Below are 25,243 nucleotides of genomic sequence, written 5' to 3' on the forward strand. Positions count from 1 at the left end.
ATAACCAAGCTTAAGGAGACGAATGCAGTTGGATAAAAATGTAATGCTGCCATCCAAAGTGTGGGATTTCCCCTTGGAACTGCACAGTATAATGGACTGCATTCTTCAACTTAGCCCTTCAGAGAGGTTGGAGAATTCTAGGAGGGATGTTTCGGGGCCAGGGGCTTCTTCTCCACCTGGGTATTCCATCCACCTCCAGCTTGTCCGATAATGGGCAGATCCCAGGAGGATAGTAAGGTTGTGGTTTCTTGCTGTTTTTCATAACAACAGAATTCCACACACAAACGTAAAGCCTTCTCCCTTCTGTTTTCCTCCTGTTACCTGGCTCTGATCCTAGGTCTGGGTTTCTACCCAGAATTCCTTGATTGGGGCCTTTATTTGGATTGATAGAATTAGGCTTGAAGGCAACAGGGCCTTCAGAGAGTGACTTGCCACTTTTCTGGCCAGAGATACTGTGTCCCTGGTTCCTTCTGACTTCCCAGGACTTGCCAGCTGTCCGTCTTCCTGGTCTTTAGTTCTCTCTTTCCCCCCTTTCCTGCTCTTGGCTTTTAGTCCCCAATTTCCATTCATGCCTGCCTCCTGGTTCTCTTGGCCTACACCTGAGTAGACCTTTACTCCCAAGGAAGGCTCTACTCCCAAGTAAGCCATTGCTGCTGAAGAGGCTAATACTGTAAGTCTTTGCCCCCTGGTCTTTAGATGACCTCAGGCCCCTGTCCTGCCTTGGTGTCCTCCTAGCGGCTAACCTTCAGCCTGTCTTTGAGCTGTTCCCAGCTTCCTCATCTGCACATCCCACCTGGGAGCCCTGTGGTGTATAACCAGGGCCCGTTTAAAAAGAAGCCTAGTTGTCTGCTTAAATCCTAGGAGAAGGAGAACCAATTCCCTGACCAACATTCTCTAACATTAAAAAGAAAAGCTTGAGTCCAAGATGTTTAAAATATTTATTTGCAAAACTATAAGCTCTTCGGTGTAAGAAGCAAAAGGCTAGCCAAAATCTCTCTTGAACATGTTCTGTCTTGCCTCTCTGTTCAGTTTTTCAATTCATCATGCAGTGCTCACTCCAGCATGGTATCTGCCTCATCCTTGGTTATCAACGTAGCAAACTAAAAGACTGACCGGCTAATCAGTCAGCAAAGGAATGGGAACAACATAGATACCAGAATCCCTATTGCAGCACTGAAAGCCCCTCAAAGACAATGGATGCAGGATATCCATCCATCCATCCATCCATCCATCCATCCATCCATCCATCCATCCATCCATCCATCCATCCATGAGTGGTCTTCTGTCCTGTACAAAGGACAACAGAAGTGCAGGGAAACTGAGTGTGATGCAATAGAAGATGCTTCTACATGCTAAATAAGGACAAGGGGACCAACTCAAGGCTGACCATTTTAGCAGAAGTCCTACATTTTTAACATCATGTTGTTGTACTAGCCATTGCCTTAGGGGAGCATTTGATTACTTCTATCTGACCTTCCTAACAAGGTCACAGTGTCTTACCAAACCCTTTAAATAAAACTTCTAGGGCGCAATCCTGGCTACTTAAAAGAAAAGAATAATATTTTCTCCTTTTTGTAACCCCTCCTAAGGTTGCCACTCTCAAGGTGGTGGCTGGAGATCTCTGGGAATTACAGAGATCGGTTCCACGGGAGAAAAATGACTGCTTTGGAAGGTGGACCTCTCTGGCGTTCTGCATTGCTGATGCCCCTCCAATTGTTGAACCCTGCTCTCCCCAAGATCTCCAGGACTTTCCCAACTCAGTGTGGCAACCCTAATATCAGCAGTTTTCCAGAGAACCATTTTCTAATTGCTTTGGATACTGGATGAGCACAGTACGTAGATTCTTGCAGAACCTTCTTTTACAGCTTGCTATGCATGCTATACGGGATCAGTCACCACCACAATGCAGTGATTGGTTGTGCCACAAACACAGAGGAGATAATTGCATGGCTGCAACCATTCAGGGTGGAGGAGCTGTTCTTCTGCAGCACTGTGGAAAGCATTGTATGAATCTGTTATCCGCACAACTGTGTCTGCATTAACTGATCCAAAGCCTTCTTGTGTCCGAGTGACGCAAACCACACAATACTCATGAGAAATTGATGCCGCCTCGTCTGGAAGCAGTGGGAACTAACACCAATCAATGAATAACAGATCTGGAAGGGTTTGTAGGCCATTCCCTTGCTCAGTGCTAGCACATTTCAAGCAGATGGATGTTCAGTCTTTGCCTCAAGAACTCCAGTGAGAGAGAACCCACCATGGTTGCATTTGCAAACCAGCACTACTGATAGGGGAAGTGTCTCAAATGGAAACCTGCAGTGGAGTCTCGCTGTCTAGAGCAGCAGAGAACAAGCCTTCCCTCCTCGATGTGAGAGAGCCCTTCTGCAATTTGAAGAGCACGGTCATGCCCCCTCTCAATCTTCTCCAGGCTAAGTATACCCAATTCCTTCAGCCTTTCATCATAGGACTCGTTTCTCTGACCCCTGCTCATCTCCACTGCTCGTCTCTGGGCCATTCCTGCTTGTCTACATCTTTCTTAAACTTGGCACGAGATTCCATAGGAGGTCTAAGTAATGGGGAGAAGGGTGGAACTATCAGTTTTCATGCCCTGCACACTATAGTTATAATGCGGGACGCAGCTTTAGAAAGCCACAAGCATGCTTAAGTAGAATCCTTAAGGGTTAACGCGCAGCTAGGCCTGATCGAGAAGAAGGCAGAAGAGTTACCAACATTCCAGTCTTATGTATCTCAGAAGCACAACTTGCATTATGCCTTGCTGCGTTCCTGCTGAAGTAGACAACGGAAGTAAGAGGGTTTTTTCGAGCCCAAACTTGGATTTATCTCGTCCAGGCACATGCCAAGTAGAATTTCTTTCTGCAACATAAATCCTGTCCAGTGAACTGATGCCAGCCTGGCAAAGTGTATCAGTAGTGTGCAGCTGGCCCTCGCGATGAAATTATGCTGGATTTCGCAGCCAATGAGTACGTGTATATGCCAACATGTGGCAACGTGTCATCAAGGGTATATAAGATTGTGACCATTTTGAAAGAAGGCAGAGCAGCTTGGTATTGTGGGCTTTGGTGCTTAGCTCTGCTCTGCCTTTATTGCAGTACACTTTTTCCTCCCTTCCTCCTCACCTGGACTTCGGCTGCATGACTTTTATTGGCCAAGGACATTCAGGTCTGCAGAACTGTGTGACGTTCGTACGCAACTAAATGTTTGCTTTGTTATGAGGAGAGAAATTAAATTCGGCAGAGAAATGTGTGAACACTCCCAAAGTGGGAGAACCCAAGTAGCAGGGATCACAGATTTTTTGCTGTGATTTCAATCTATGTATTTGTTTTTCATCAAAGTGTGCTTTGGTTTTGGTTGGTTTTTAATTTTTGCTTTTAGTTTGCATGCTTTTCCCAATGTTTTAGGGTGATGCTTCCCTTACACAAGCATTGGAGAACCAACCTTTTTTTGCTTACAAACAGCCCGCTAACCTAAAACAACTTCATATCCACAATGATAAACTACTTAACAGTAACGTAGACTCTGGTACCAAAGTCTGCAACAAACCAAGACACCAGCTTTGCTCTTGTATAGATCCTAAGAACACCATCAGTGGACCCAGAAACGTCAGCCAGACCATCTCAGGTTCCTACTCCTTTTCATCCTCTAATGTGATTTGTGCCATCACATATCAGCAACGCCGCTCCACCCTCTACATTGGACAAACAGGACAGTCCCTTCAACAAAGAACTAGTGGACATGTCTGACATTAGAAACCACAACATTCGAAAACCTGTGTGGGAACAGTTTAACCTTCCAGGACAGTCAGTTGCTGACCTAAGACTAGCAGTTCTCTTACAAAGGAATTTCAGAAGGAGATTAGAAAGAGAGACTGCTGAATTGCAACTGATCATGAAGGTCAAGACAATGCATCCAGCAGGACTTAATCGAGATCTAGGTTTCCATTACCAAAGTTGATTTCTCCACACCAACTACTGCTCTGCATATCACATCCAATCACACCTGCTATTGTCATTCACCTGCTATTGTCATTCAGCAGAGTGAAACCACTCCACTCTCCAAGATAAAAGGACAGATTGAATCAAATTCTATCTGAAGAAGTGAGAAATGATTCCTGAAAGCTCATCCCCTGCCAAAAATTTGGCTAGTCTTTAAGGTGCTCCTGAACTCTTGCTCTTTCTTCCCTTATCTTGGTCATCCTGAAGTTGATCTCTCCTGCCTGTACTTTAGCAGAATTCAGGACTATTTGGTGGGAGTTGGGCATTCATTAGCGGGTGCATTCCAGCGCCCTTTTCCCCTTGGGTGCCTTACTGTAGTATGCCCAGGTGGTTCACGACGTGTGTGCATATGCACACACACAATCACACACAACCCTTTTAAGGATTTTTTCAAGCCACTTTTAGCCTAACGAGGAGTGCCAGTTTCCTTTGTTTTCTGTTTCCTGCTTGGCCTGGGGTCAGGGACCAAGGGGCAGGGTGTTATATAAGTGAGACTTCCAAGCCAGGTTAGGAGGAAAAAACTGGGGGGAAGAGGATCACAGTTCCTGAATGTCCGTATTCAGCAAGGAGGTTGGCTTAAACCCATACAGGACAGCAAAACTTCAGAAGGTGGTAGGATTCAACCAGATCCTCCCCTCAGACACAAAGATACTCATGCATGGAGGAAGGCGTATTCCAAAGAAAGCACGCACAGATTTTATCTGAGAATCTGCATTAAGATTTTCACTTGATGAGCAGGCTTTTTTTCCCCCTTCTTCTTCTCCTCGGGGTGACCTCTACCTTCAGAATGTGATGGGTTTATTATGATTAATAAATTTCATTTCCATGGAGGAAAAGGGACAGCGTCAGTGCATGCTGAAAGCAAGCGGGGCTCCCTTCTTTTTAAATGCTAATTTTAAAACATGCCCTTACATGACATGAAACTTGAGAAGCTTGCAAGGTTAGCACCGCGGGAACGGAGGGGCGAGCTATGGAACCCGGGAATGGGGACTGAACATTTATTTTTATTTTTTATTTATTTAAGATTTATATCCCGCCCTTCCCACAAGTGGCTCAGGGCGGCTCCCAACAATTAGTCAAACATAAGATTAGACAATATTTAAATAAACAGTTAAACATTTAAAACAGTTAAAACCTTAAAAACCAGTAAACATTCCAAAAATATATATATAAAACAGGAGTCTGGCAAGCTACATTGAGTTTCTCATCTTAGCTAGGTGTAAGCTAGCCGGAAGAGGGTCGTCTTACAGGCCCTGCGGAACTGAACAAGGTCCCGCAGGGCCCTCACCTCCTCCGGCAGCTGATTCCACCATGTAGGGGCCATAACAGAGAAAGCCCTATCTCTGGTGGATTTTAAGCGGGCTTCTTTTGGCCCAGGGATAGTGAGAAGATTTTGAGTTCCCGACCTCAGTACTCTCTGGGGAACATGTGGGGAGAGACGGTCCTTCAGGTAGGCAGGTCCCAGGCCAAATTACGGCGGTTCCTTGGCTGCCTGGTTATTGGGTTTCTTCTGCTAACATTGGGGTTATCATCTAAAGGCTCCTGAATTGCTGCTTCCCTTTTAGGACTTTACACCTCCTGAGGTGCCATTCTGAACCCCCTGGAAAGGGGCAGCGGAAGTTCTCGGCAAAGTGTTTGTGTGTGTGTGTGTGTGAGAGAGAGAACACACACCACCTTGGGAAAAACTTCTCACTCTCTCCCAAGGTAACAGAACGAAGTTGGAGTCCAGTAGCACCTTTAAGACCAACAAAGTTTTATTGAGAATGCCTGATGAAGTGTGCTTTTAGCACACTCAAGCTTACATTCAAAATAAAACCATGTTGGTCTTAAAGATGGTACTGGACTCCAACTTTGTTCTGTTGCTTCAGATCAATGCGGCTGCCCACCCGGATCTCTCTCAAGGTGGCGTTTGGACCCCTGTGGGGAGGTGACCTCTTCTCCAGGAGATCTGAAATCCATTGAGATTTCTAATCTCTCTGTCTGGAGAGGGAGACTTCCTTCTCCCCCTCTCTATCAAGGCAGATCAACCTCTCTGGAGAGAGGGACCGAGAGAGAGAGAGAGAGAGAGAGAGAGAGAGAGAGATCGCCATCTCTGGTCAGGGGAAGGGGGGAGGTACATCTAGTCCTTGTTGGAGAGGGGAACTCTATTATCCTTGGGAAGCCCCAGCCAACCCCAATCTCCACACTGTCTCTAGTTACAGGCAGGTGGAGGACAAGAAAAGTCTAAAGCAAGCTGGAAGCAGTGGCTTCCTATGTACAGCTTTTCTTTCTAGCTTGCTCTGTATCTTTCATGGAGTCCACATGGTGCCACAAGGACGTCCAGTTGCCTCCAATCAAGTTGTACAGGCTTGCCGGGGGCGGGATATAGACCCACACACATAAACCTGCTTTCTGCTTCTTTATTAAATACGTTTTGCGAGCTGGATAGCTGCATCATCTAAAGATTCCACGTTGCGCAGCAACCCACGCTCGTGTTTGAGTCTGGCATCATTCCCCAGAGACCCACGGTCGTGTCTGAACGTGGCCCAAGTCATCCCCCTCCTCCGCCCCTTGCGCTGTTTTGTCATCCACGGTGCTTCGGAGTGCAATCCCCTCTCCCCCACCTCCATTTACAAATTGCAGAACCCCGGTCTTGCCTTAATCTTGTCAAGTCGTCACGTTTGACTAGCCATGCGAACTGACCTAGAACTGTGAGCGGCAGAGAGGCAAGCTGTCAAAGAGATAATGCCAGAGTCTGCCAGTGTTTCTTGCTGGGTGAGAGAGAAGGATTAATCAAACTTCCAACTATGCAAGAAGAGAGGATAATCCAAGCGTTTACTGGATTGGTGGGTTTTTTCCCCTTCATCTGCCGCCCCATAGGATAAGAGGCACAATTTAACAACTAACCTGCAATGGCTTTTCTTTTCTTTTTTTTTTAAGCAAGTCAAGTCCCATATAAGCTATACACAACTCTTTACAGTAGTGATAAAAATATTTTAAAGGTAATTTAATTGCTACATATATTGTAGACATTTCAGTGCCAAAACATTAATATACTAGCTGGGCTTTTTTTTTCCCCCCATGGGGAGGAAAATCAAGGTATTAAATATGGCATCAGTAGAACCAGACATCCTCCAGGTACCCAAGATATTTTCTTCTCCTCTGTCTCCTCCCAGTACAACTTGGAGGGATAGCACCTGTCTTTTCATTGCAAAATGGGCCTTTAGGGTTGAAGCCACAGGGAAATGAAACAAAACTCTTGCCAACGACTGGGGGGGGGGGGCTGATTTTGAAGCCCTGAAATATGCTAATTAATAAGAATTTTAAAATTGCTCAACATTCAGTGTAGTCTTGGCTGAGAGGTAGGTTAAAAACGTAATCTGCTAAATAAATAATTATTCTATTGCTGAGTTATTTGAGCTCCCCACAGGAAAGGACCTTCGTTCTGTACTCGGCCCCCACCCCATGACCTTGGATTTAGCCTGAGACGATGGTTCATGATAAAGCCGAAACAATTACTTCTGTCTCTTTTATGCTTCTGGCTGAATCTCTTCAGTCACTGCTATTTGTATATATTTTAATGCAGGAATTTCTCACTGATTGGTGCTGTGGACGTACATACCTATGATGGGAACAATACGCACACAAACACGCCCCCCCCCCCAACTCACTCAAATCTGCACGTGCTTAAAGCATACCAAAACAAAAACCACACAAGCAAGCTTTTTTGGTTGTTATCAACACAGTTGCTGGTACTCTGAATCCTGAAATTTCGGCCATCGTCCTGAACACCGTAGATGCATTCAGCATAACGATGCTTTACTAAAATCCACAACCTCACAACTGTTGCTTTGCCCTTTTGGTAGGGCAGAAATTGTACAGTCTAATCCACAAAAGACAAAGCAAAGCAGAAGTCATACGGTCTAATCCACAAAGGACAAAACAAATCACAGGGTAAAGCAAAATCAGAAACAGGATAGGAAAATATAAAAAGGAAGTGGGGGAAAGGAATGGGATATCTCAGTGTAAGGCAGAAATAACTGTAAATGAGTTGCTAGTAAGGTCTTATAAATAACAAGAGTGACCAGAAGTTGAAAGAGGAGAGAGAACCTGTAACAATATTTCTAGGCTTTTCTCCTCTTAATTTCCCCCTGAACTCTGGAGTATTTTTGAAGCAGAATTGGTGCATTAGGAATCCTCCAATGTTCAGTTTCCCCCCCACTTTGTAAAGTGCAGTGTGTTTATGGTGGTTTGCTGCATATTCCAGCTGCTTCTACAAGTGTGCATTGGTACCATGAGTACCTTGCTGGGAGGGGGTAGCAAAGATGTAACTGAAGTAAAGAAGCAGACAACAGAAACAAATAGCTGATCTCCCCATTATAGAACTGGTTTCAGAAATTCCCCTGCTCTATCCGGAATTAGAGGAGAACTGGAATGCAACAGTGTTGTGTGTGTGTGTTCACTAACCTGATAAAACTAATCCTACTTTTATCTGAAATCAAGAGTAAAATACTGCATCCTGTTCTTCCCATATGGCTAGCTACTTATTAAGAATTTTAATTAATCATGCCCCTTTTTAAAGGTAAATGAACTTTTGTCTTATACACTCAATATTTTTGGAAATATTTAAGTTTGATACAGTCTATCAACAACGTATTGAACTCAGTCTCCCATTTGCTGGCAGAAGCACAGACCATCTTCCAAATGTGAGCTTTCAGTTTCCATTACAGCAACACAACAGAAGCAAAGCAAACTGCGAAACCCCCCAAATATGTCCCTGACGAATCAGAATAGGTTCCTGCTGATTAAGCAACTAAAGCATTACTTGATTGATCTACCCAATTAAAACACGTCGACCGAATTACTCATCTGCTTTCTAATGTGAGCAAATCTGCCAAAATCACAACAGGCAAGCTTCGAGCGCTCTTGCTACAGACACCTGCAATAACCTGTGAGTAGAAAAGTGAACTGGTCATTGTGAAAGGGAGTAAAAGAGAGCCAGTTTGGTGTAGGGTTTAAGTGTGTGGGCTCTTATCTGGTAGAACAGGGTTTGATTCCCCACTCCACCACATGTAGCTGCTGGAATGGCCTTGGGTTAGCATAGCTCTCGCAGAGTTTGTCCTTGAAAGGGCAGCTGCTGTGAGAGCTCTCTCAGCCCCATCCACCTCACAGGGTGTCTGTTGTGGGGGAAGAAGATAAAGGAGATTGTAAGCCGCTCTGAGATTCTGATTCAGAGAGAAGGGTGGGGTGTTAAATCTAAGGTCTTCTTCTTTTTCTTCTGTAAATGTGTCTTACTGCTTCAGACCAGACCTCAGTCCTCTTAGAGCAAGACCGTGGGGGATATCCCTAGAATTGGTCCATAGATGTTGATCCTACAAACAGGAAGCAACTGATACCAAGAGGCATTTGATCGCAGGCTCAATAAGACTCAAGCACTACCAAGTAAGTGCCAGTTCCCTTTCCAATGAGCTCTGCCTCCATAAACACCTTCTAAAACTCCCAGGTGATCTTCATTGTGCTTCCCTTCCTGACTCATCACATATTGCTCCAGAGTCCTTGTCTCAGCGTTGACTGCTGGCTCTTCCTTTGCTTGAACAAAAGGAGTCCGGGTGATTCTGCCACTGAAAAGGACACTGCCCAACTATTTCTGCCCTGAAGGAGAGTCGTAATTACTCTCTACCCTGTGCACCATCTCTTTCAAGAAGCCTGAAGGGAACAGCAGTAAAATACTCCCAGCAGTAATTTAGCACTGAAATACAACCCGATCAAGAGCAAACTCGACTGCAGCGGGAGCCCGTGCAATGCAAATTCTGGCAGTCAAGTACCCACAGTAAAGGCACCAGCAGTTCAAACTTCTGTGGACCTTTAACAGAACTCTCACCAACTTCCCAGGACAAAACAACCCAAAAACAAGACCCTGAGGCTTTTGGGTATCAGGGCAGGTGATCAGTGTCAATGATAATCATGTAAAATTTGGTTGATTCTGCATTATAAATAAATCGAAGCAGAGGGGAAGCTTCCTGTCCCTGAAAGCATTTGAAGCGGACTTTGATTGCAGAATGCGACCACAGAAAACTCAATGTCATGCTTACACAGCAAGTCTGCTATCTCTTCAAAATACTGCATGCTCCACCCCTCCCAACCCCCCCCCCTCCAAAACAAACCACCAAAGTCCTCCCAGGAACAATCCACACTGCTGACTAAGACCTCACAGTGTCCTTTATGACTAGAACATAGGAATAGCGATGCTGAATGAGACCATCTAGTCAAAGCACGCGGTTTCTAGCAGTGGCTGGACAGATGTTGTGGGGAGACCCATGTAGCTAGCAGCCCTCTCCACCTACCTGCTCCCCCTCTGCCCCTGAACCCGATGATCCCATTTGGCTATCTCGATCAACAGCCAATGATATCGTCCATAAATTTATCCGAGCCATTAGTTGGCCAGCACCTCTTATGGCAGTACAAGTCAGCTAGTCCTTGGGTGAGTGCTACTTCCTTTTCTCTGTCTTGAACCTACTGCTGAGCAGTTTCACAAGGTAAACCTTCCCAAATTCTACTATTACGGGGCAAGGAGAGGCGTGCATCGCTCCCCACAATCATTAGGGAGAACTTCATTGTGATAAATCAACACCAGGAGGGTCAGTGCAACCTCAAAACAGTTTTTGATAGCTCTCCTGGCTTTAACGAGTAGCTTAAGCGTTCTTTGCACGAGTTACTTAAAGGTAGTTGATTTTTTCTCCTTTAAACACTTGCAATTATGACTTCTGAATCGGTCTATAGTTGATGGCCTTGGGAGACTGACAAACCAACCGCACCTTCTGGGTTATTTACCTATTATGTGATGTCTTTCTACAGACTTGGAGTGACTGCCACAAGAAGACAGCTCAGCTGATGCCAGTGTAGTTTAGTGGCTTGAGTCAAACACCCACCAGGACTGGGGGAAACAAGATTCAAATCCCCAACCTCTCTCAAGCTCTCTAAGTAACTTTGTCTTGGCCTAACAACCCTTGTGAGGATCAGCAGAGGAGGAAAGTACCATGGGCACCACCCTGAACTCCTCAGAGGCAGAGTGGGATTACATTTGCATTACAGCCACACAATAAAAGAAAAAAAAATGGTTGTCATTGGGACTAACTGAAACCCTACTGATTCAATGAGACTCCTTTTTACTGGATGGGACCCAGGGGCTTTAATCCTCTTCTATAGACACATTTTCTTTCTCTCTCCCTACTGAACACACCCCCCCCACCCCAAAAAAAGAAAAGAAACTTCAAATAGCTATTGCTTCCCTAGATCACGTAATTGTGAAACAAAACAGCAACGTCAGCAGAATCCCCTAATGCATTCCCTACTCCGAGGCTTTGAGCTGCAACCGCGGAAAGCTATTCAAAGATTTATCTTATGGGCTTTACGAGGCCTTCTCTAGTGATTAACTGCGGCATGTGTAAAAGGATATTGAGACTCGGATGGATGCATCAAGAAGTATCAATGATTGTTACCTGCAGAGGTGTTACAAGAAATTTCATCTGTTGCAACGAAGACGAATTGATTTCTGCAAGAGAAGATAAAATTCACAATACTGCTTGCTGACTGGGAAAGGTGCTAGCTGCTGATTGACTTTACGTCTACGGGTGGGTTTCGAGGGGGAGGTGCTTAATTTTAATGAATGTGGCAAGAAAAGGCGCACTGACACTTTCTGTTACTCAAAAAATTTCTAAGGATCACGACAGGTAGACATGCTGGGATCCTTTCAATGGCAAAACGGTGACACTGAAATACGGACTATATACAGATTCTGGCACTGGGAGCTGTGTTGTGTGTCAACAAAGATCTCATGCTAAAAATAATGTTTCAAAAATGACTGAAGCTCCCTTAACAACAACAAAAATGAAGCCACTGTTACACAGCTGAAAAAAAAATGAAGGTTGGTTAAAAAGACACCCTTTATTACAAAGGGGAGGGGAAATTACCTAGTGAAAGTATTGATTTTTTTAAAAAGACAAAGAATAAAGGTGTTCGTTTTAAAAAAAAATTAAAAAGCAAACCTGAGGGCTTTTAGTGTTCCTAGCCTGATGCCAACATGGGGATAAATATTTTCCTGCAATTTTTCAAAAGCACATTTATGACATAGTGTATCCTGATACGACATTTCAGCACTGATCCTGGGACATTTTATGAAGCTACCGTAATATTAAAAGCCTTCTCTTGCCCAAGAGCTTTCTCCCGCCCTCTAAAAGAGTGAGGGGAAAAAAAAAAGACTAAGACATTTTTAACTTTTTGAGTAGGAGAAATTATATATATATATATATAATATCCATTCTGGTTCAGTTTATCATGCCTCGTTTACTCATGCAATCATTCCATTGGAAGGCTGGCAGAAGTAAAGTGTGCCCCCCGAAGGGCACACACAAACGCAACCATGCACAACAGCTCAGTGAAATACTGCACAAGCACCATGGCACAAACAAGAGGTTGCGCAGCAGGAGCAACAATAGCAGAGCTCAGGGCGTAGGGGTCGGTTTTGGGCCACCACAGCAGCGACAGCAACCACGACGACGACGACAAGAAAGCCAATCTCATGCTCTGTTAAAGCTGTTAAAATGGCAGGCAAGGGGCTGGCCAGGTGGGTTGGTAAGTGGCTGGCACCAAGATCCTTTGTCTCATTAAGCCAAAGTACTTTGATTGTCAATTTGCGATTTTGGGAAGTTGTCTCCCAAGCGGCCTTATGAAACTTGCTGGCGTTGAAATAAGTTATGGAGGTGGAACAGCCGCTGCTGACTGTGTCGACATCACGCTGGGCTCTGTTGGTATTTCAGATGCATATGGAACAGTTTCAGGCTGCATTTCACAGGTCCAGTGCACACACGACCCTGTTGTATCGCCACCCTGCCTGCAGATGCGGTGCTATCGCAGTACAATTTTTACCGCATTTGATCCTGCAGTGTTCAGGTTGAAACCAGGTAACAGGAGACCAGTGTGCTCCTGGTTGCACCAGGCACAAACTAGATTTGTGCTTCCGTCGATGGGTACTGATTCAAAAGCAAGGCTGTTGATGGAGCCAGCACATGAAATCGAAATTAGAAATGGCAGGGCTATCGGGTGACAATTGCCCACATGTGAGAGGGGCGAGAACTCTCTCACAATTAACCAAACCCAAGTACTTTGGTTTAACAGACTTTACGTTCAGTTTAGAAGCTGGAACAATGCATCCCTCTGCTCGCTGTCCTAGAATTTCGACCCCGCTCTCTTGCCCTTGGGCCAATTTGGAGGCCAAAGTATTGCCAGATCAACAGTGACGTCTGCAGCACATAACTGGAAGATGAATGTCCAATGTAAGCATTCCTAGCGCCTGCTCAATGTGGTACAAGCCGATGAACATGGCAAGGATAATGTCTTGGCTGGTGGCAAAACTTGCATCTCTTATCGCTAGCTACGTGGCAAAGAATCGCAAGAACGCTTCGCCGTACATGCTTAGACCTCAGCACTTCACAGAGCGAGTGGCAAACAGCTAGTCATTTCATAGTGCAGCAAACAGCAATCTGGATTACGGACAATGCCCCTCCCGCCCCTAGTTCTCCTCTCCCGTACAAACACACTGCAATATGCACGCGATTGCTTCACGGTTGCCCCGCATGCTTCTCAATGGCCAGAGCAGAATGGAACCACTCAGCTCCGTTCTGGAAAAAAAAAAATCATCAGGGAGAAAGAAAGGCTCCTTTTCTCTCAAGACCCCAGTTCTGCTGGCACACTTACTGGAATCCAGCATGTTCTAGGGCATTCCGGCAACTCTGGAGAGGTCTGTGATGCAATAGGCCTTGCTGCACATGCCCATTACACCAGCCTGGCGCAACGATGTCATCATGCCACATTGGTGCAGGAGGCTTCTTCACATGCGTGCTGAGGCATACAGCGTCACAGGAGCTGCTGAAATCATGATGAAACCACAATGAATCCTGCTAGATCCTCAAGTTATTCTAGCATGGCTCCACCATCAAGTGAAGCTGCAGATTCAGTACTTACATCCGCCAGTGGCTATGCTGACAACATGACTGCCCTGTTTCCCCTCCACTCACGCAGCTGTCTTAGACCGCATGAGACCGGTTGGATCATGTTACTCAGCCATGCCTCTCCATGACAGGTTGAATGGCTTTTCACGATTTTGCCTCAAAAATCTTTTAAAACTAGAGATGACAGAGGTTGTACCTGGGGCTTCTGGGCGCAAAGCATGTAATGTACCAGTGAGCCTAGGAAACAACAGCTATGGGATCGTGGAAGAGAGACTGTGGAATCTTGGGAGGGACACAGGTTCCATCCCCAGCTGAAAGACCCCCGAGAGCTCCGAACTAGTTAGAGCACTGAGCCAGATGACCTGATTCAACATAAGGTGTTTTCTACTGTGAAAGAAAAGCATTACATAACTTCCCTTCTGCAGTCTGTAGCGGTACAGTACGGGATCTTTTCAGAGACACTAAGGAATAATGATTAGATGTCATGAAGCTCAGCCGTTGACCTTGGGACACTCAGCCGCTGTTAGACCGAGCTACATCTGAAGCTTGTTGGGAGTACAAAACGTAGTAGCCACATCAAGTTCTTTCACTGAAAACCACCAGAAATCTAACACTCCTTGTCTCCCAAGAAACTAAATTGAAAACCCAATTACCCTCAGGACAAATGTTCAGGTGTGGTGGGGAAGAATAGATAATTTTGAAGCGAAATCACGGTCATCGCATCAGCCAGGTCTGCACAACTTGTGAAGCAACCGAGTTCAGCTGCTTGACAATACTGGTCCCACTCCTCTGTTTGAGAACCGGCAAATCTGGGAAGGTTGGGTGGATCACTGATTCTGCAGAGCAACAGCCAAAGCTCTGGAGCAAACACTCTTAACTGGGTGGACACGAAATGCTCTTTGTGTTAGGTTCCAATGCTACTTTGCACCTCAACAGCTATTGGGAGTTACTTCCACTGTGGTGACCTCTTCCAGGAAGAGGGCTTTCATCTGAGAAAGGTCACCCACTGGGGGGATCTCAGCTATAGGACCTACTCTGCAATGGTAGGACTGTAACTGAGTAGTGGTGCTGAAATCCTGGCCAAAAAAAGGGTTCAAAAATCAGCTTACTCTGCTCTTGAGAGCCAGTTTGGTGTCGTGGTTAAGTGTGCGGACTCTTATCTAGGAGAACTGGGTTTGATTCCTCACTCCTCCGCTCGCAGCTGGGTCAGTCATAGCTCTCGCAGAGCTGTTCTTGAAAGGGCAGCTTCTGGGAGAGCTCTCTTGGCCCCACCCACCTCACAGGGTGTCTGTTGTGGGGGAGGAAGGTAAAGGAGATTGTAAGCCGCTCTGAGATTCAGAGTGAATGGTGGGGTATAAATCCAATATCTTCTTCTCTTCTTGGCTCAAGTGCCCTTATACGCTTACAGAGGTGATTTGTTCACAGTTCAAAAATTGCTATTATTTTGAGTGGATTTGCATCACCGCATTCACCACCACACAGGAACTGGACGCTCGGAATTTAGATGTGGCCGATAGGAAGTGTCATTTTCTCAGCCTTCTGATCCAGTTGGGGAGGCTGCTAGAACTATGTTCCCATCAAGCCTAGCATGATTTCCTGCAGAAAATCATGCTAGACACGATTAAAAAAAAAAGGTAATCCCCTGTGCAAGCACCAGTCGTTTCCGACTCTGGGGCGACGTTGCTTTCGCAAGGTTTTCACGGCAGACTTTTTACGGGGTGGTTTGCCATTGCCTTCCCCAGTCATCTACACTTCCCCCCCCAGCAAGCTGGGGACTCATTTTACCAACCTCGGAAGGATGGAAGGCTGAGTCAACCCGAGCCAGCTACCTGAAACCAGCTTCCGCCGGGATCGAACTCGGGTCGTGAGCAGAGCTTAGGACTGCAGTACTGCAGCTTCACCACTCTGTGCCACGGAGCTCTTAGAGGCAAGATTAGATGGAGCCCTTTATAGCAAAGATGGATCTCAGTCAGAGTCCTGCCCGCAGCGAAACGAGTTGGATTTCAACTACAGCCTGCTGTCCTTTCTAGGTAAGTTTTTCTTCAGGTGCTACCAAGAGGTAATGTCCGGTGACTGCAGAAGATGCTACCTGGGAATGCAAATCTTTGTAAAATCCAGGCTCATGTTGTTATGCATTACATTTGCAGTAGAAAAGGGTGTGGAGTTTTGCTTTCTTCCAAGCTCAGCTCTTCCATAGCTGTATTTATTCATTTTTATTTCTGCTACTCTCTGCCTCATATCTCTCCCCTCCTCCCAATTTGGATGGCGAACACTATGCACTTCTGGTTCCCATCAGTCTGTTGCAAAAGCCATTGACACCTATGCAGCCAAGTCATAGCTGCATCTGTGAAGAGATTCCACATTGGTGCCACTGGGTCATCGGAACAGTTTTAGCTCTGCAATAAACATTGTGAGGTTGGGGATTCATTACCTAAAAGAGGCCATGTTTTTTGGGTGGGGTGGTAGAATCTGAATCGGGAGGCGATGTCCCTGGGAGAAACCATGCAGTCACACAGACAGCCATCATCAGACACCTTTACAATGTGCAAGCACCAGTCGTTTCCAACTCTGGGGTGACGTCGCATCATGACGTTTTCACAGCAGCCTTTTTATGGGGTGATTTGCCATCGCCTTCCCCGGTTATCTACACTTTACCCCCAGCAAGCTGGGTGCTCATTTTACCAACCTCGAAAGGATGGAAGGCCGATTCAGCCTTGAGCTGGCTACCTGAACCCAGTTTCTGCTGGTATCAAACTCAGGTCAGGAGCAGAGCTTGGATTGCAGTACTGCAGCTTACCTCTCTGCACCACGGGGCTTTTAGTACCTTTACGGTACCCATGTTTAATAGCATATGGGGGAGTTTCTGCCTTGTTTGTTCTTGTTTGGCTTGTCTCTCTGCCTTCCTCCCAACGATCTCAAAGAAGTACACTATTGGTTCTTCCTGTTTTCACCTTCCTTGCAATCCCATGAGGTAGGTTACTTTGTTACTGGCCCCAAATCAACCACAGAGCTTCAATGGGAAGTGCGCGAACCTAGACCTTTCTCGGAGCTCTTCCTTGGAGAAACAGCGCGAGGAGAATGTTAATTCCTTCCACGCTTCAGCAATGTAGTCCTGGATCAGACTTAGCTTTTGCCTGCTGTAAATTTTAAATTAGGCTTCAAGAGATCCAAACATGGACATGTGGGCCCCGCAATGCCTTTGGTCTCTGCTATTTGAGCCATTCAGTAATAAACATGCATTCAAGAACCAATATACTAGCTTGCACAGTTAGGTGAAAAAAGATCTGTGATGTGAGTTATGGGGGAAATGCACTCCGTCTGTTGTTGGATGGATAATTTATTGCACAGCACATGATAAAAAAAAAAAGTGCATGCAGATGAGAGAAAAAAGCACATGCTCTCTGCCACTTGTGAAGTGTTCCCCATGCATACCCTGGCGTTTGCTTCTGCCTTTTGATCCCTGTCTTACAGAATATCTTATCTTGGGTATACAGGACAGTTGCGTGTTTACAGCCTCATGGTAACACACCGCTGAACATTCATCACAAACGGAGTTCCGCATACAGAGACAATCACGTGTCACAACCACATGTCTATAGGATATGGGGACACGCAGACAATTCTCTCATTGGCTGTATGTCCAAGATAACACTCTTTACATGATAGCTATTCAAATCCTTGTGAGATGTCCTCAAAAGAGCTCGAACGCATACAGCATATATCTCTGAGGCAGGAAAAGAAATGGGTCCCCCCAACTCAAAATACTATTGTGTGTGTATGCAGAATCGTATTATTAAAAAAAAAATCAGATTTATTTCTTTTCCTTTTTCTGTTAAGAGCCTCAGAACAAGATCTGATTTCGTTGCCAAATCACAACACAGCAAACGGCGTCCATTTACACAAACGATGATTTGGCAGTCTCTCTTGGTGGCCATTCCAGGTCTATAAGGATAATGCCTGACATATATTCCTGACTAGCAATTTTGCTGAATTAACTTATGTTTTGATGCCTTGGGGGAGAAAACCCTTCAAATGCTTTATTACTGCGCATTCTAACAACATTAATGGTTGGCTTTGTAGGATTCTCTACTATAACCGATGGAAAAGAGCTGTTTGGAAACCTCTCTGTCTTGTGGCTCCAAATCTGTCATTTCAATATTGGGGGCTATTTAGATTGGCCTGCGACTTCTTATGTTCTTGGGTTTTGCAATAATTAAAATGGTCTAGAAAAGAACACCCCCCACCCCTTTCTGTTGTTCATCCTAGGGTTGCTAACCTCCAGATGGTGGCTGGAGATCTCCTGCTGCTACAGTTGATCTCCAGATGGCCAAGATCAGTTCCCCTGGAGAAAATGGTCACTTTGGACAGTGGACTTTATGGCATTATACCCAATGAAGCCCTTCCCCAAACCCCACCCTCCTCAAATTCCACCCCCCCCCCCAAAAAAAATTCTCCAAGTATTTCTCAACCTGAAGCTGGTGGTGACCCTAGTCCACTCTTATGTCTTCAGTAGCTAAATGAGGTCTTAAGTAGCTAAATAAACATTGCACATCGCTATGATCTTGCACAGAAACCAATCCAACAGTTTATTGTTAGGTTCCCAAACTGGGTGCTTGTTTCCCAATTTCAAAACACATACGAGTTTCCAAAAATTCGATAACCTGACCTCCAACGTTTGGTCATACGCGGCTGTGACCAAAAAGCAAAATCCAAAACAAGATGACTTTCTTTGGAGAGTAAGTAAATGGGCTTCCGTTTGGTGTATGTATCTGGAACCCTCCATTTAAATACAAATACAAGCAAACATCCGTTTGGAGGCATCTTAAATGCTAATAATTCCACCACCGCCCCCCCCCCCCCCCCCAGCATAAGGTTTAGTCAGACCAGAGCCTGACTGCTAGGTTGATTTAAGAAAGAGAACTCTAATGCTGTAATTTTTTTTTAAGTTAATTGATATGGGGCATAGCTGAGGACATGAGTACCACTGGATGTAGGGAACGGATTTGCCCTCCACTTAGGGGTATGTAATCCAGATACTGCTGACCCTAAAACCTGTCCGGTTCGCCTGGCATTGGATTGGGTAGGCTATATTTGAGGCAGTCAAAAATTCCCATGAATGACTCCCACATCTCTTAACATTGTGACTTAAATGTCAGGAATTTAACAGCACCTGCCTGTCTCCCCGCCCCCCCCCCCCCTTAAAAAACCAAAAGTGTCGCCCCGTTCCCTGGAAACCCAAAATCCTCCCAGCCCATCTCAGCCTTCGGACTAACTAGATAAGTTTCCTTGGCCAATCATAGTCTTTCTTGGAGGGGAGGGATATTTCAAACTGTAGCTGCCTGTTACCGTGGCCATTTTGTGCCATGTGTTTGCTTACTGCTCTGGGCATCTTGGGAGGGATGCCTTGCTTGAATTATGGTAGACTTTGGCTGGCTGGATCCTGCAAGGATGGCACCTCTTGATATACTGCTCTGATTAACCTAGAATTATTACTAGGTAGCCTTTCCTCTGTCCTCTCCCCCCAGGGGAGCAATAGTAAGGGGGGGGGGCATAACTGGTTGCTATAGGGGACTTTTGGAGAGGTATTGTTTTCATTGCTGTGGGTGCTGCAGAGCTTAATATTTGGTTTGCTATAATCTTCCATCTTTCCTTTTTTTGCTTCCAGTAAGTTGGCTTCTTGTTTTCCATTGTTGCTTTCCCTCCTCCCTTTGTTTGTTGGCTTTCCCGGTTTGCCTTCAGTTTTCTACCTGCTTCGGAGATGAATTTGAGATCTGGGGTAACAGCCGGGCTTTTCTTCTGGAGGAACACCGCGGAACAGAGTTCCAGAATCTCTTTGCGGAATCAAAACTATCGGGGGGGAAATGTTTAAAAGTTTATGAGAGGGATCGTTGTGTTTTTCCTTCATTTCCCTCTTGAGAGTTCTGGCACCCCTTTTTCCAGAAGAATAGCCCTAGGTAACAGTGCATTTTGTGTTGCTTATGTTGGATCAGTAGGATCAGGGCTTTTGGGGGGCAGGAGCACACAGGAGCAGAGCTCCAACTGGGCTGGCCAGGGATCCGTCTGGCATGCTGGAGAAGATGCAGGGATGTATCTTTAAATGCCACTCAGATGGCTTCAGCACTGGGAAGGCACAGGGGCGCGCCTGCTGTTTTTTCCCCCTACAAAAGAAGCCCCGGGTAGGATCTTTTCCCCCTGCAATGCGATCAGCAGGGCAAGCGGGCAAGCAGGCGAGGCAAGTAGTTGTGATCGGAAGAACTATTAGTTTTGTGAATTCCCTGTGTTATGCAGGGGGCTGAACCAGACGACCCTTGAGACCCCTTCTAGCTCTCTGTTGCTGTGTTTCCCTAGAAAGACACCCTGAAAGGACTGCTTTACACATGCAGCGACTAAGTCTCATTAAAAAGAAAAAGAAAAGCTACTCCAGGAAACTGGGAGACGTTTTGCGTCTTTTTGTACTATGCAGAGATGTTGGTTGGGGGAATGCCTTAGGTAAGAGGCTGTAAACTCAATACAACTTTGACCAATTCGTTTGAAACCTGACGGTTCTTTAGGCGAGAGGGTGGACTAGGTTTCCTGCTATTTTTGACACCGTTTGGTGACAAAACATCCACTCGGGAAAATATGCCATGTTCCATGCACAGAAAATAACAGGCAGGCATCACATCCGATCTTAATAAAAATGAGAATGGAACCCAACTAGAATTCTTAAAACCAACACACCGGCCCTTTCTTAAATTACAACTGGCATTTAAACAAATGGAATTTAAACACTGCCCTGCCCTCAGCCCCAGCACAGTCCTTGACCATAAGCCTTTACTTTCTCCCATGGAAGCGAGTGACTGTTATTCATTGCTTTGGGAAGAAGTAAAATGTTGAGATTAGGATCAACATGGTGGCGAGAGGGGCAAAGCTTGCCCCTTTGGCACCAGGTGGCAGAGCCGGTGCCTTTTACTGAAGCAAAGCACTGGTCTACCCAATGCAAAAATCAGAAGTCCTTCAGAAGTCAACAAACAACGGAGGGACTCCTGTGGAACATTATTTTTGAGTCTGTGTACTCATTTTGGAAAACTCAGTGACTGTGTGGGGTCCTCCTTGGTATATTGTTTTGAGACTGTTGTTTTCTATTTATACTGTATGAATGTATGCCCACTGTTGTAGGCTGTTCATTTCATTATAATAGAACTTTATATACACCAGTTAAGAGTGTTTGTTTGTGCACAATAGTTTGTATTGTTGTATTTTTGGATTTCATATATTGTGCTGCCACTGTTCTTTTGCAAGCTATAAGGGATGGCTGGAGATTCCGCTATTACAACTGGTCTCCAAGTGACAGAGATCGGTTCACCTGTAGAAAAATGGCTGCTTCGCCAGGTGGGTTCTTTGGCATTATGCCCTAACGACAGCTTTCTCCTCCCCAAAACTCGCCCTCATTAGGCTCCACACACAAAACCTCTAGGTGTTTCACAGACCAGAGCTGACAAACCAAAGCGGTTCTCGAAAGCCTCAGGTAGAGATCTCTTTAGCCCTGCAGACAGACCTCTTTCTTGGTCATCGAAATCTGGAGCTTCTTCATGGGCTGAACACCCCTACTGGGGGGAGGGGCAGCGTCCCTGCACATATTAATTCACACGGACAAATGGTGGCATACCCAGAGGCTAGACGTCTCTCTACCATTCTGCTTTTCTACATGCAAGGAATGTGTTTTTCGTCAGCAGGCTACATGCTTCCCTTCACCTCCTCACTTGCAGCCTGAAATGATATTAAGAAAGCTGTACTGGATGAACCCGCTGCTCCCAATTTGATCAAAGTAAGGGGGGGGGGGGGACGTTTCACAGCAATTCATCCAAATAGAAAATGGGACAGAGAAAAAAAAAATGAACTATTTCAGGACTTATTACAAGATGCAGCTATTGGTCAACAACACTCCAGTCTACCAAAAAGAAACTGCCCTGCATATAAGAGAATTAGTATGTCAGGGAAGTGGCACCATCCAGGAAACGAAGCCGACAACCATCTTAAGCAGCCTCTTAGATGTCTTTCCTGCCCTCCCCTAAGTAATGACATGGAAAGTCGAAATGCAGAAATACTGTGCAAACCTGTTTCGAGCAGTTGCCAACGGGACACCCCAAGGAAGACCACAGGCGGTACATGGAGATAGCCATCCCTCCCTTAGCGATGATCCCAAGCAACTGGTATTCAGAGGTATGCTGCTTTGGGATGCGGATGCTCCATTTAGCTTTCATGGCTAAGAATTTTTAATTGACCTATCCACTGTGGGGTTTTTTGTAGCCACCTTGGGGCAATGATGTTTGTAAGGGGCCTACGTTCTTTGAGAGATAGGCTAGGTTCAAACTTAAAACGATGCCACTGTGCCATGGTTTAATTAAACTAACTGTGGTTAGTAGGATGGCCCAAACGCAGGTCTCTTTTTAAACTGTGGCTAATTTGGGCCCATTGAGCCAGGATATGAAGCCGTGGATCAAAATCTTAACCATGCCTAGAAATTTGATGGCAACTTAAGATGAGCCCTCCTATCCCTGAGAACCATTGCCAGTCTTCATAGCAATGTAGCCCATGCTGGTTACAACCATTTCTATGTTCCCCCCTCTTCCCTGCGCACAGAATTCTAGAACCACAGAATTGTCATAAGTCATTCTTTGTTCTACTTCATTCTTCATCCTACAGTCTCTATAGTTAGATATGTGTGTGAATGAGCATGGAAAACTCATAGGCTCTTTCTGCACAGAGATCCAGGGATTGTCCACTATGCTTCTGTACAAATACACACATTCTCCACAGTTTACCATATTAGTGCCCTGTATCAATGAAAAGACCCATCAACCTCCAAGGCAACATGTATGTCTTTGCGAGAGCATATACCCACACCTCCCTTCCTGCTTTTCTGCAATCTTGTTCGTATGCCAGAAATGATTTTTTTTTCTCTCTCTGACTCCCCTCGGAGGTGTAACAAACCAAGTGATAAAACACACAACCAGAAATTAAAGAAACAGCCAGTCAAAGTGACGGAGATCTGCCTTTGGGCTCAATCAAGCAAGCCATTCGCTGAGCCAATGTGATGGATCCGTCGGAAACCGAGAACAGCGATAACGGACATTCTAGCAACACATCAAGTGATCATGCGATGATAAAATGACAACACGCCCCATTGCCATGCCGAGACTAGTTCTGTGCCACAAAGAACAATAGTGGAGAGCTTTCGGTCGGTTGGGTTGGTTCACACATTACCCGCTGGATGGGGAAATGTGCAGAATCTCGCCTGCTTCTGATTCTCCCCCAAGACGCCACCACTCACCCTCGCTAGAAAAATCCTCTTTCACTGGGGGGGGGGGGCTCCTTTGGTTGAAAGAAGGTTGGAAAAACCTCTTGAGTGGGAAACAGAAGGAGAGGGAGAAGCCCTCTCATTGTACCCCTAGGAGGGGTAGGGGCAGAAGAAGTTTGATTCCATGTCTTTCCTCACCAAACTGGGTAACATGACCCAGCTCTTAATCTTTACTGCTGTGCGAGCATATGACATTACATAAAAGTCACAGTCAGCCATTCACATTAAAAGGATAGCAGAATAAATTACCTATGATGGCCCCGGCTGTGTAGCCGGCTGTTGAGAGCGCCATTCTGATTGCATGTGACCTGTGTGTCTTCTCTGCACACAAAATGCACATGGTCTACTTCCCCCCCCTCTTCCTTGGACCTTATTAAACTTACCTTCTTAAGCTTCATAAAAGAACCCAAATACATTTTTCCCCGTAGTGGATGGAACTACTGCATTGCTTTCTCCATTTCTCAATTGCATTGCCTTTTCCATTTTGAGGGGAAGGTTTCATGTTCTTTCACTAAAGAACTGTTTAATTTTAGGACATAGTACGTCTCTGGGTGCCGTCTTAATTTCTCCAGTGTCTTAGCTATGCAAATTTTGTCTCTGGCCCCACTTTGCAAGTGTGACAAATGATACCACTTGAGGTCTTCACAATCAGTGCTCTACAGAAACTACTGTTATTCTGTGCTTTCTTAACCTTGAATCTCATTTATTCAGATCTAAAAACTCTGCAAATGACTATCCCTTAGCAGAGTTCCTGTTATACCAGAGGATATTTGGGAAGTCTCTTTAGTTCTTACAGCATGACACAGAGGTGGTATTTGCATTTCCCTGATTGTTGTGGAAACAATTACAAAATGTAGTGTGTGAAGGAACAATTCACTGTAAAATTTATGGGCAGGTAAGTAACACAAATTGGTATCAGAGGACACCAAGGGAAGGGGAAATTGGGAAAGCGGGGAAACCACAGTTCTGAAGCAGGCCTCAACTTAAAGGCAGAATTAAGTTAACTTAATTAAGTGTTTGCCATTTTGGAATTCAGAAAGAACCAAAGGACTCCATATCCTCAGGGAATGAAGAAACTAATTTACTCAGATACAAAACTCATTTTTTTTTTTAAACTGGAAAAGCAAAATCATTTCAAAGTGAATAAACTGAATCAACCAGTTTGCAACTAAAATATAATCTGAGAAACCAGAGTTTGCATAAAGTTCCATATAAGTAAAGTAGTATTTACCTATGTTACTTATGAATAGTAGCTTTATAATTCCCCCTAGAGAGAAAGGTAATTAAAATTTTACATATTTGCAACTACCCGCCCCCCTTTATTCAGATGGGGAAATATGCATTCTGAAAAACCACAGAGCTAAATAATACTCACAAAATCTAAATCCACTTAAAATACATATGATTATGGAAAAGACTGGTGTTTATAGAAATTCTATAACATACTGAGGACCTTTGGGAGTTCAGTATCGCTTGAGATATTTTATCATAAATAACAACTTGGGTGGGGTGGTGGTGTACTCATTGCACTTCTATTTCTTATTCAAGCGGGTTTAACACAATTTTATTGCAGTTTCAGTCAGACCCCCAGAACTGAGGGGAGTAGATGATGGACATTGTCCAAGAGTTACCTTTATGAAGTGTGGATAGACCAGTGCACAGACCTAAGTGCAAAGTATGCTCAGATGGAAAAGTGGGGAGGGGAAAAGTGACACCAGATTGGTTGACGTCTCGGTTCTAAGAGTTCTAAGGTGCTTGACTTTACCCTGGTACAGAAGACTGGAAGCTAACAAATTGGGTATAGCTCTGAGATGGACATCTTCTCAGATTTCCATCAGGCCATAGATGAAGTTCAGAACTGGAGTGTTTTGATGATGAGACCAGAGACATTTCGCAAGGCGGTG

At 45.1% G+C, this 25,243-nt stretch overlaps 1 protein-coding gene across 26 annotated transcripts in view; it reads right to left on the minus strand.

Moving 5' to 3' along the window:
* Positions 1–25,243, minus strand: part of RBFOX1 (RNA binding fox-1 homolog 1) — a 1,171,625-nt gene that overhangs the window by 11,275 nt on the left and 1,135,107 nt on the right. For 10 of the 26 annotated variants that reach the window (XM_060260432.1, XM_060260436.1, XM_060260441.1 and 7 more), the window contains 2 exons: positions 13,746–13,916; positions 11,492–11,544 (listed from right to left, as the gene is read on the minus strand). The exons of 9 other annotated variants lie outside the window; for them this stretch is intronic. In XM_060260432.1, coding sequence (XP_060116415.1) covers positions 11,492–11,544; positions 13,746–13,916 — 224 coding nt within the window. Of the gene's footprint in view, positions 1–11,491; positions 11,545–13,745; positions 13,917–25,243 lie in introns of those variants that run through there. 7 more of the 26 variants (XM_060260451.1, XM_060260446.1, XM_060260444.1 and 4 more) reach the window with 4 other exon arrangements.

This window comes from Heteronotia binoei, chromosome 20, assembly GCF_032191835.1.
Source record: "Heteronotia binoei isolate CCM8104 ecotype False Entrance Well chromosome 20, APGP_CSIRO_Hbin_v1, whole genome shotgun sequence".
Taxonomy (NCBI): Eukaryota; Metazoa; Chordata; class Lepidosauria; order Squamata; family Gekkonidae; genus Heteronotia; species Heteronotia binoei.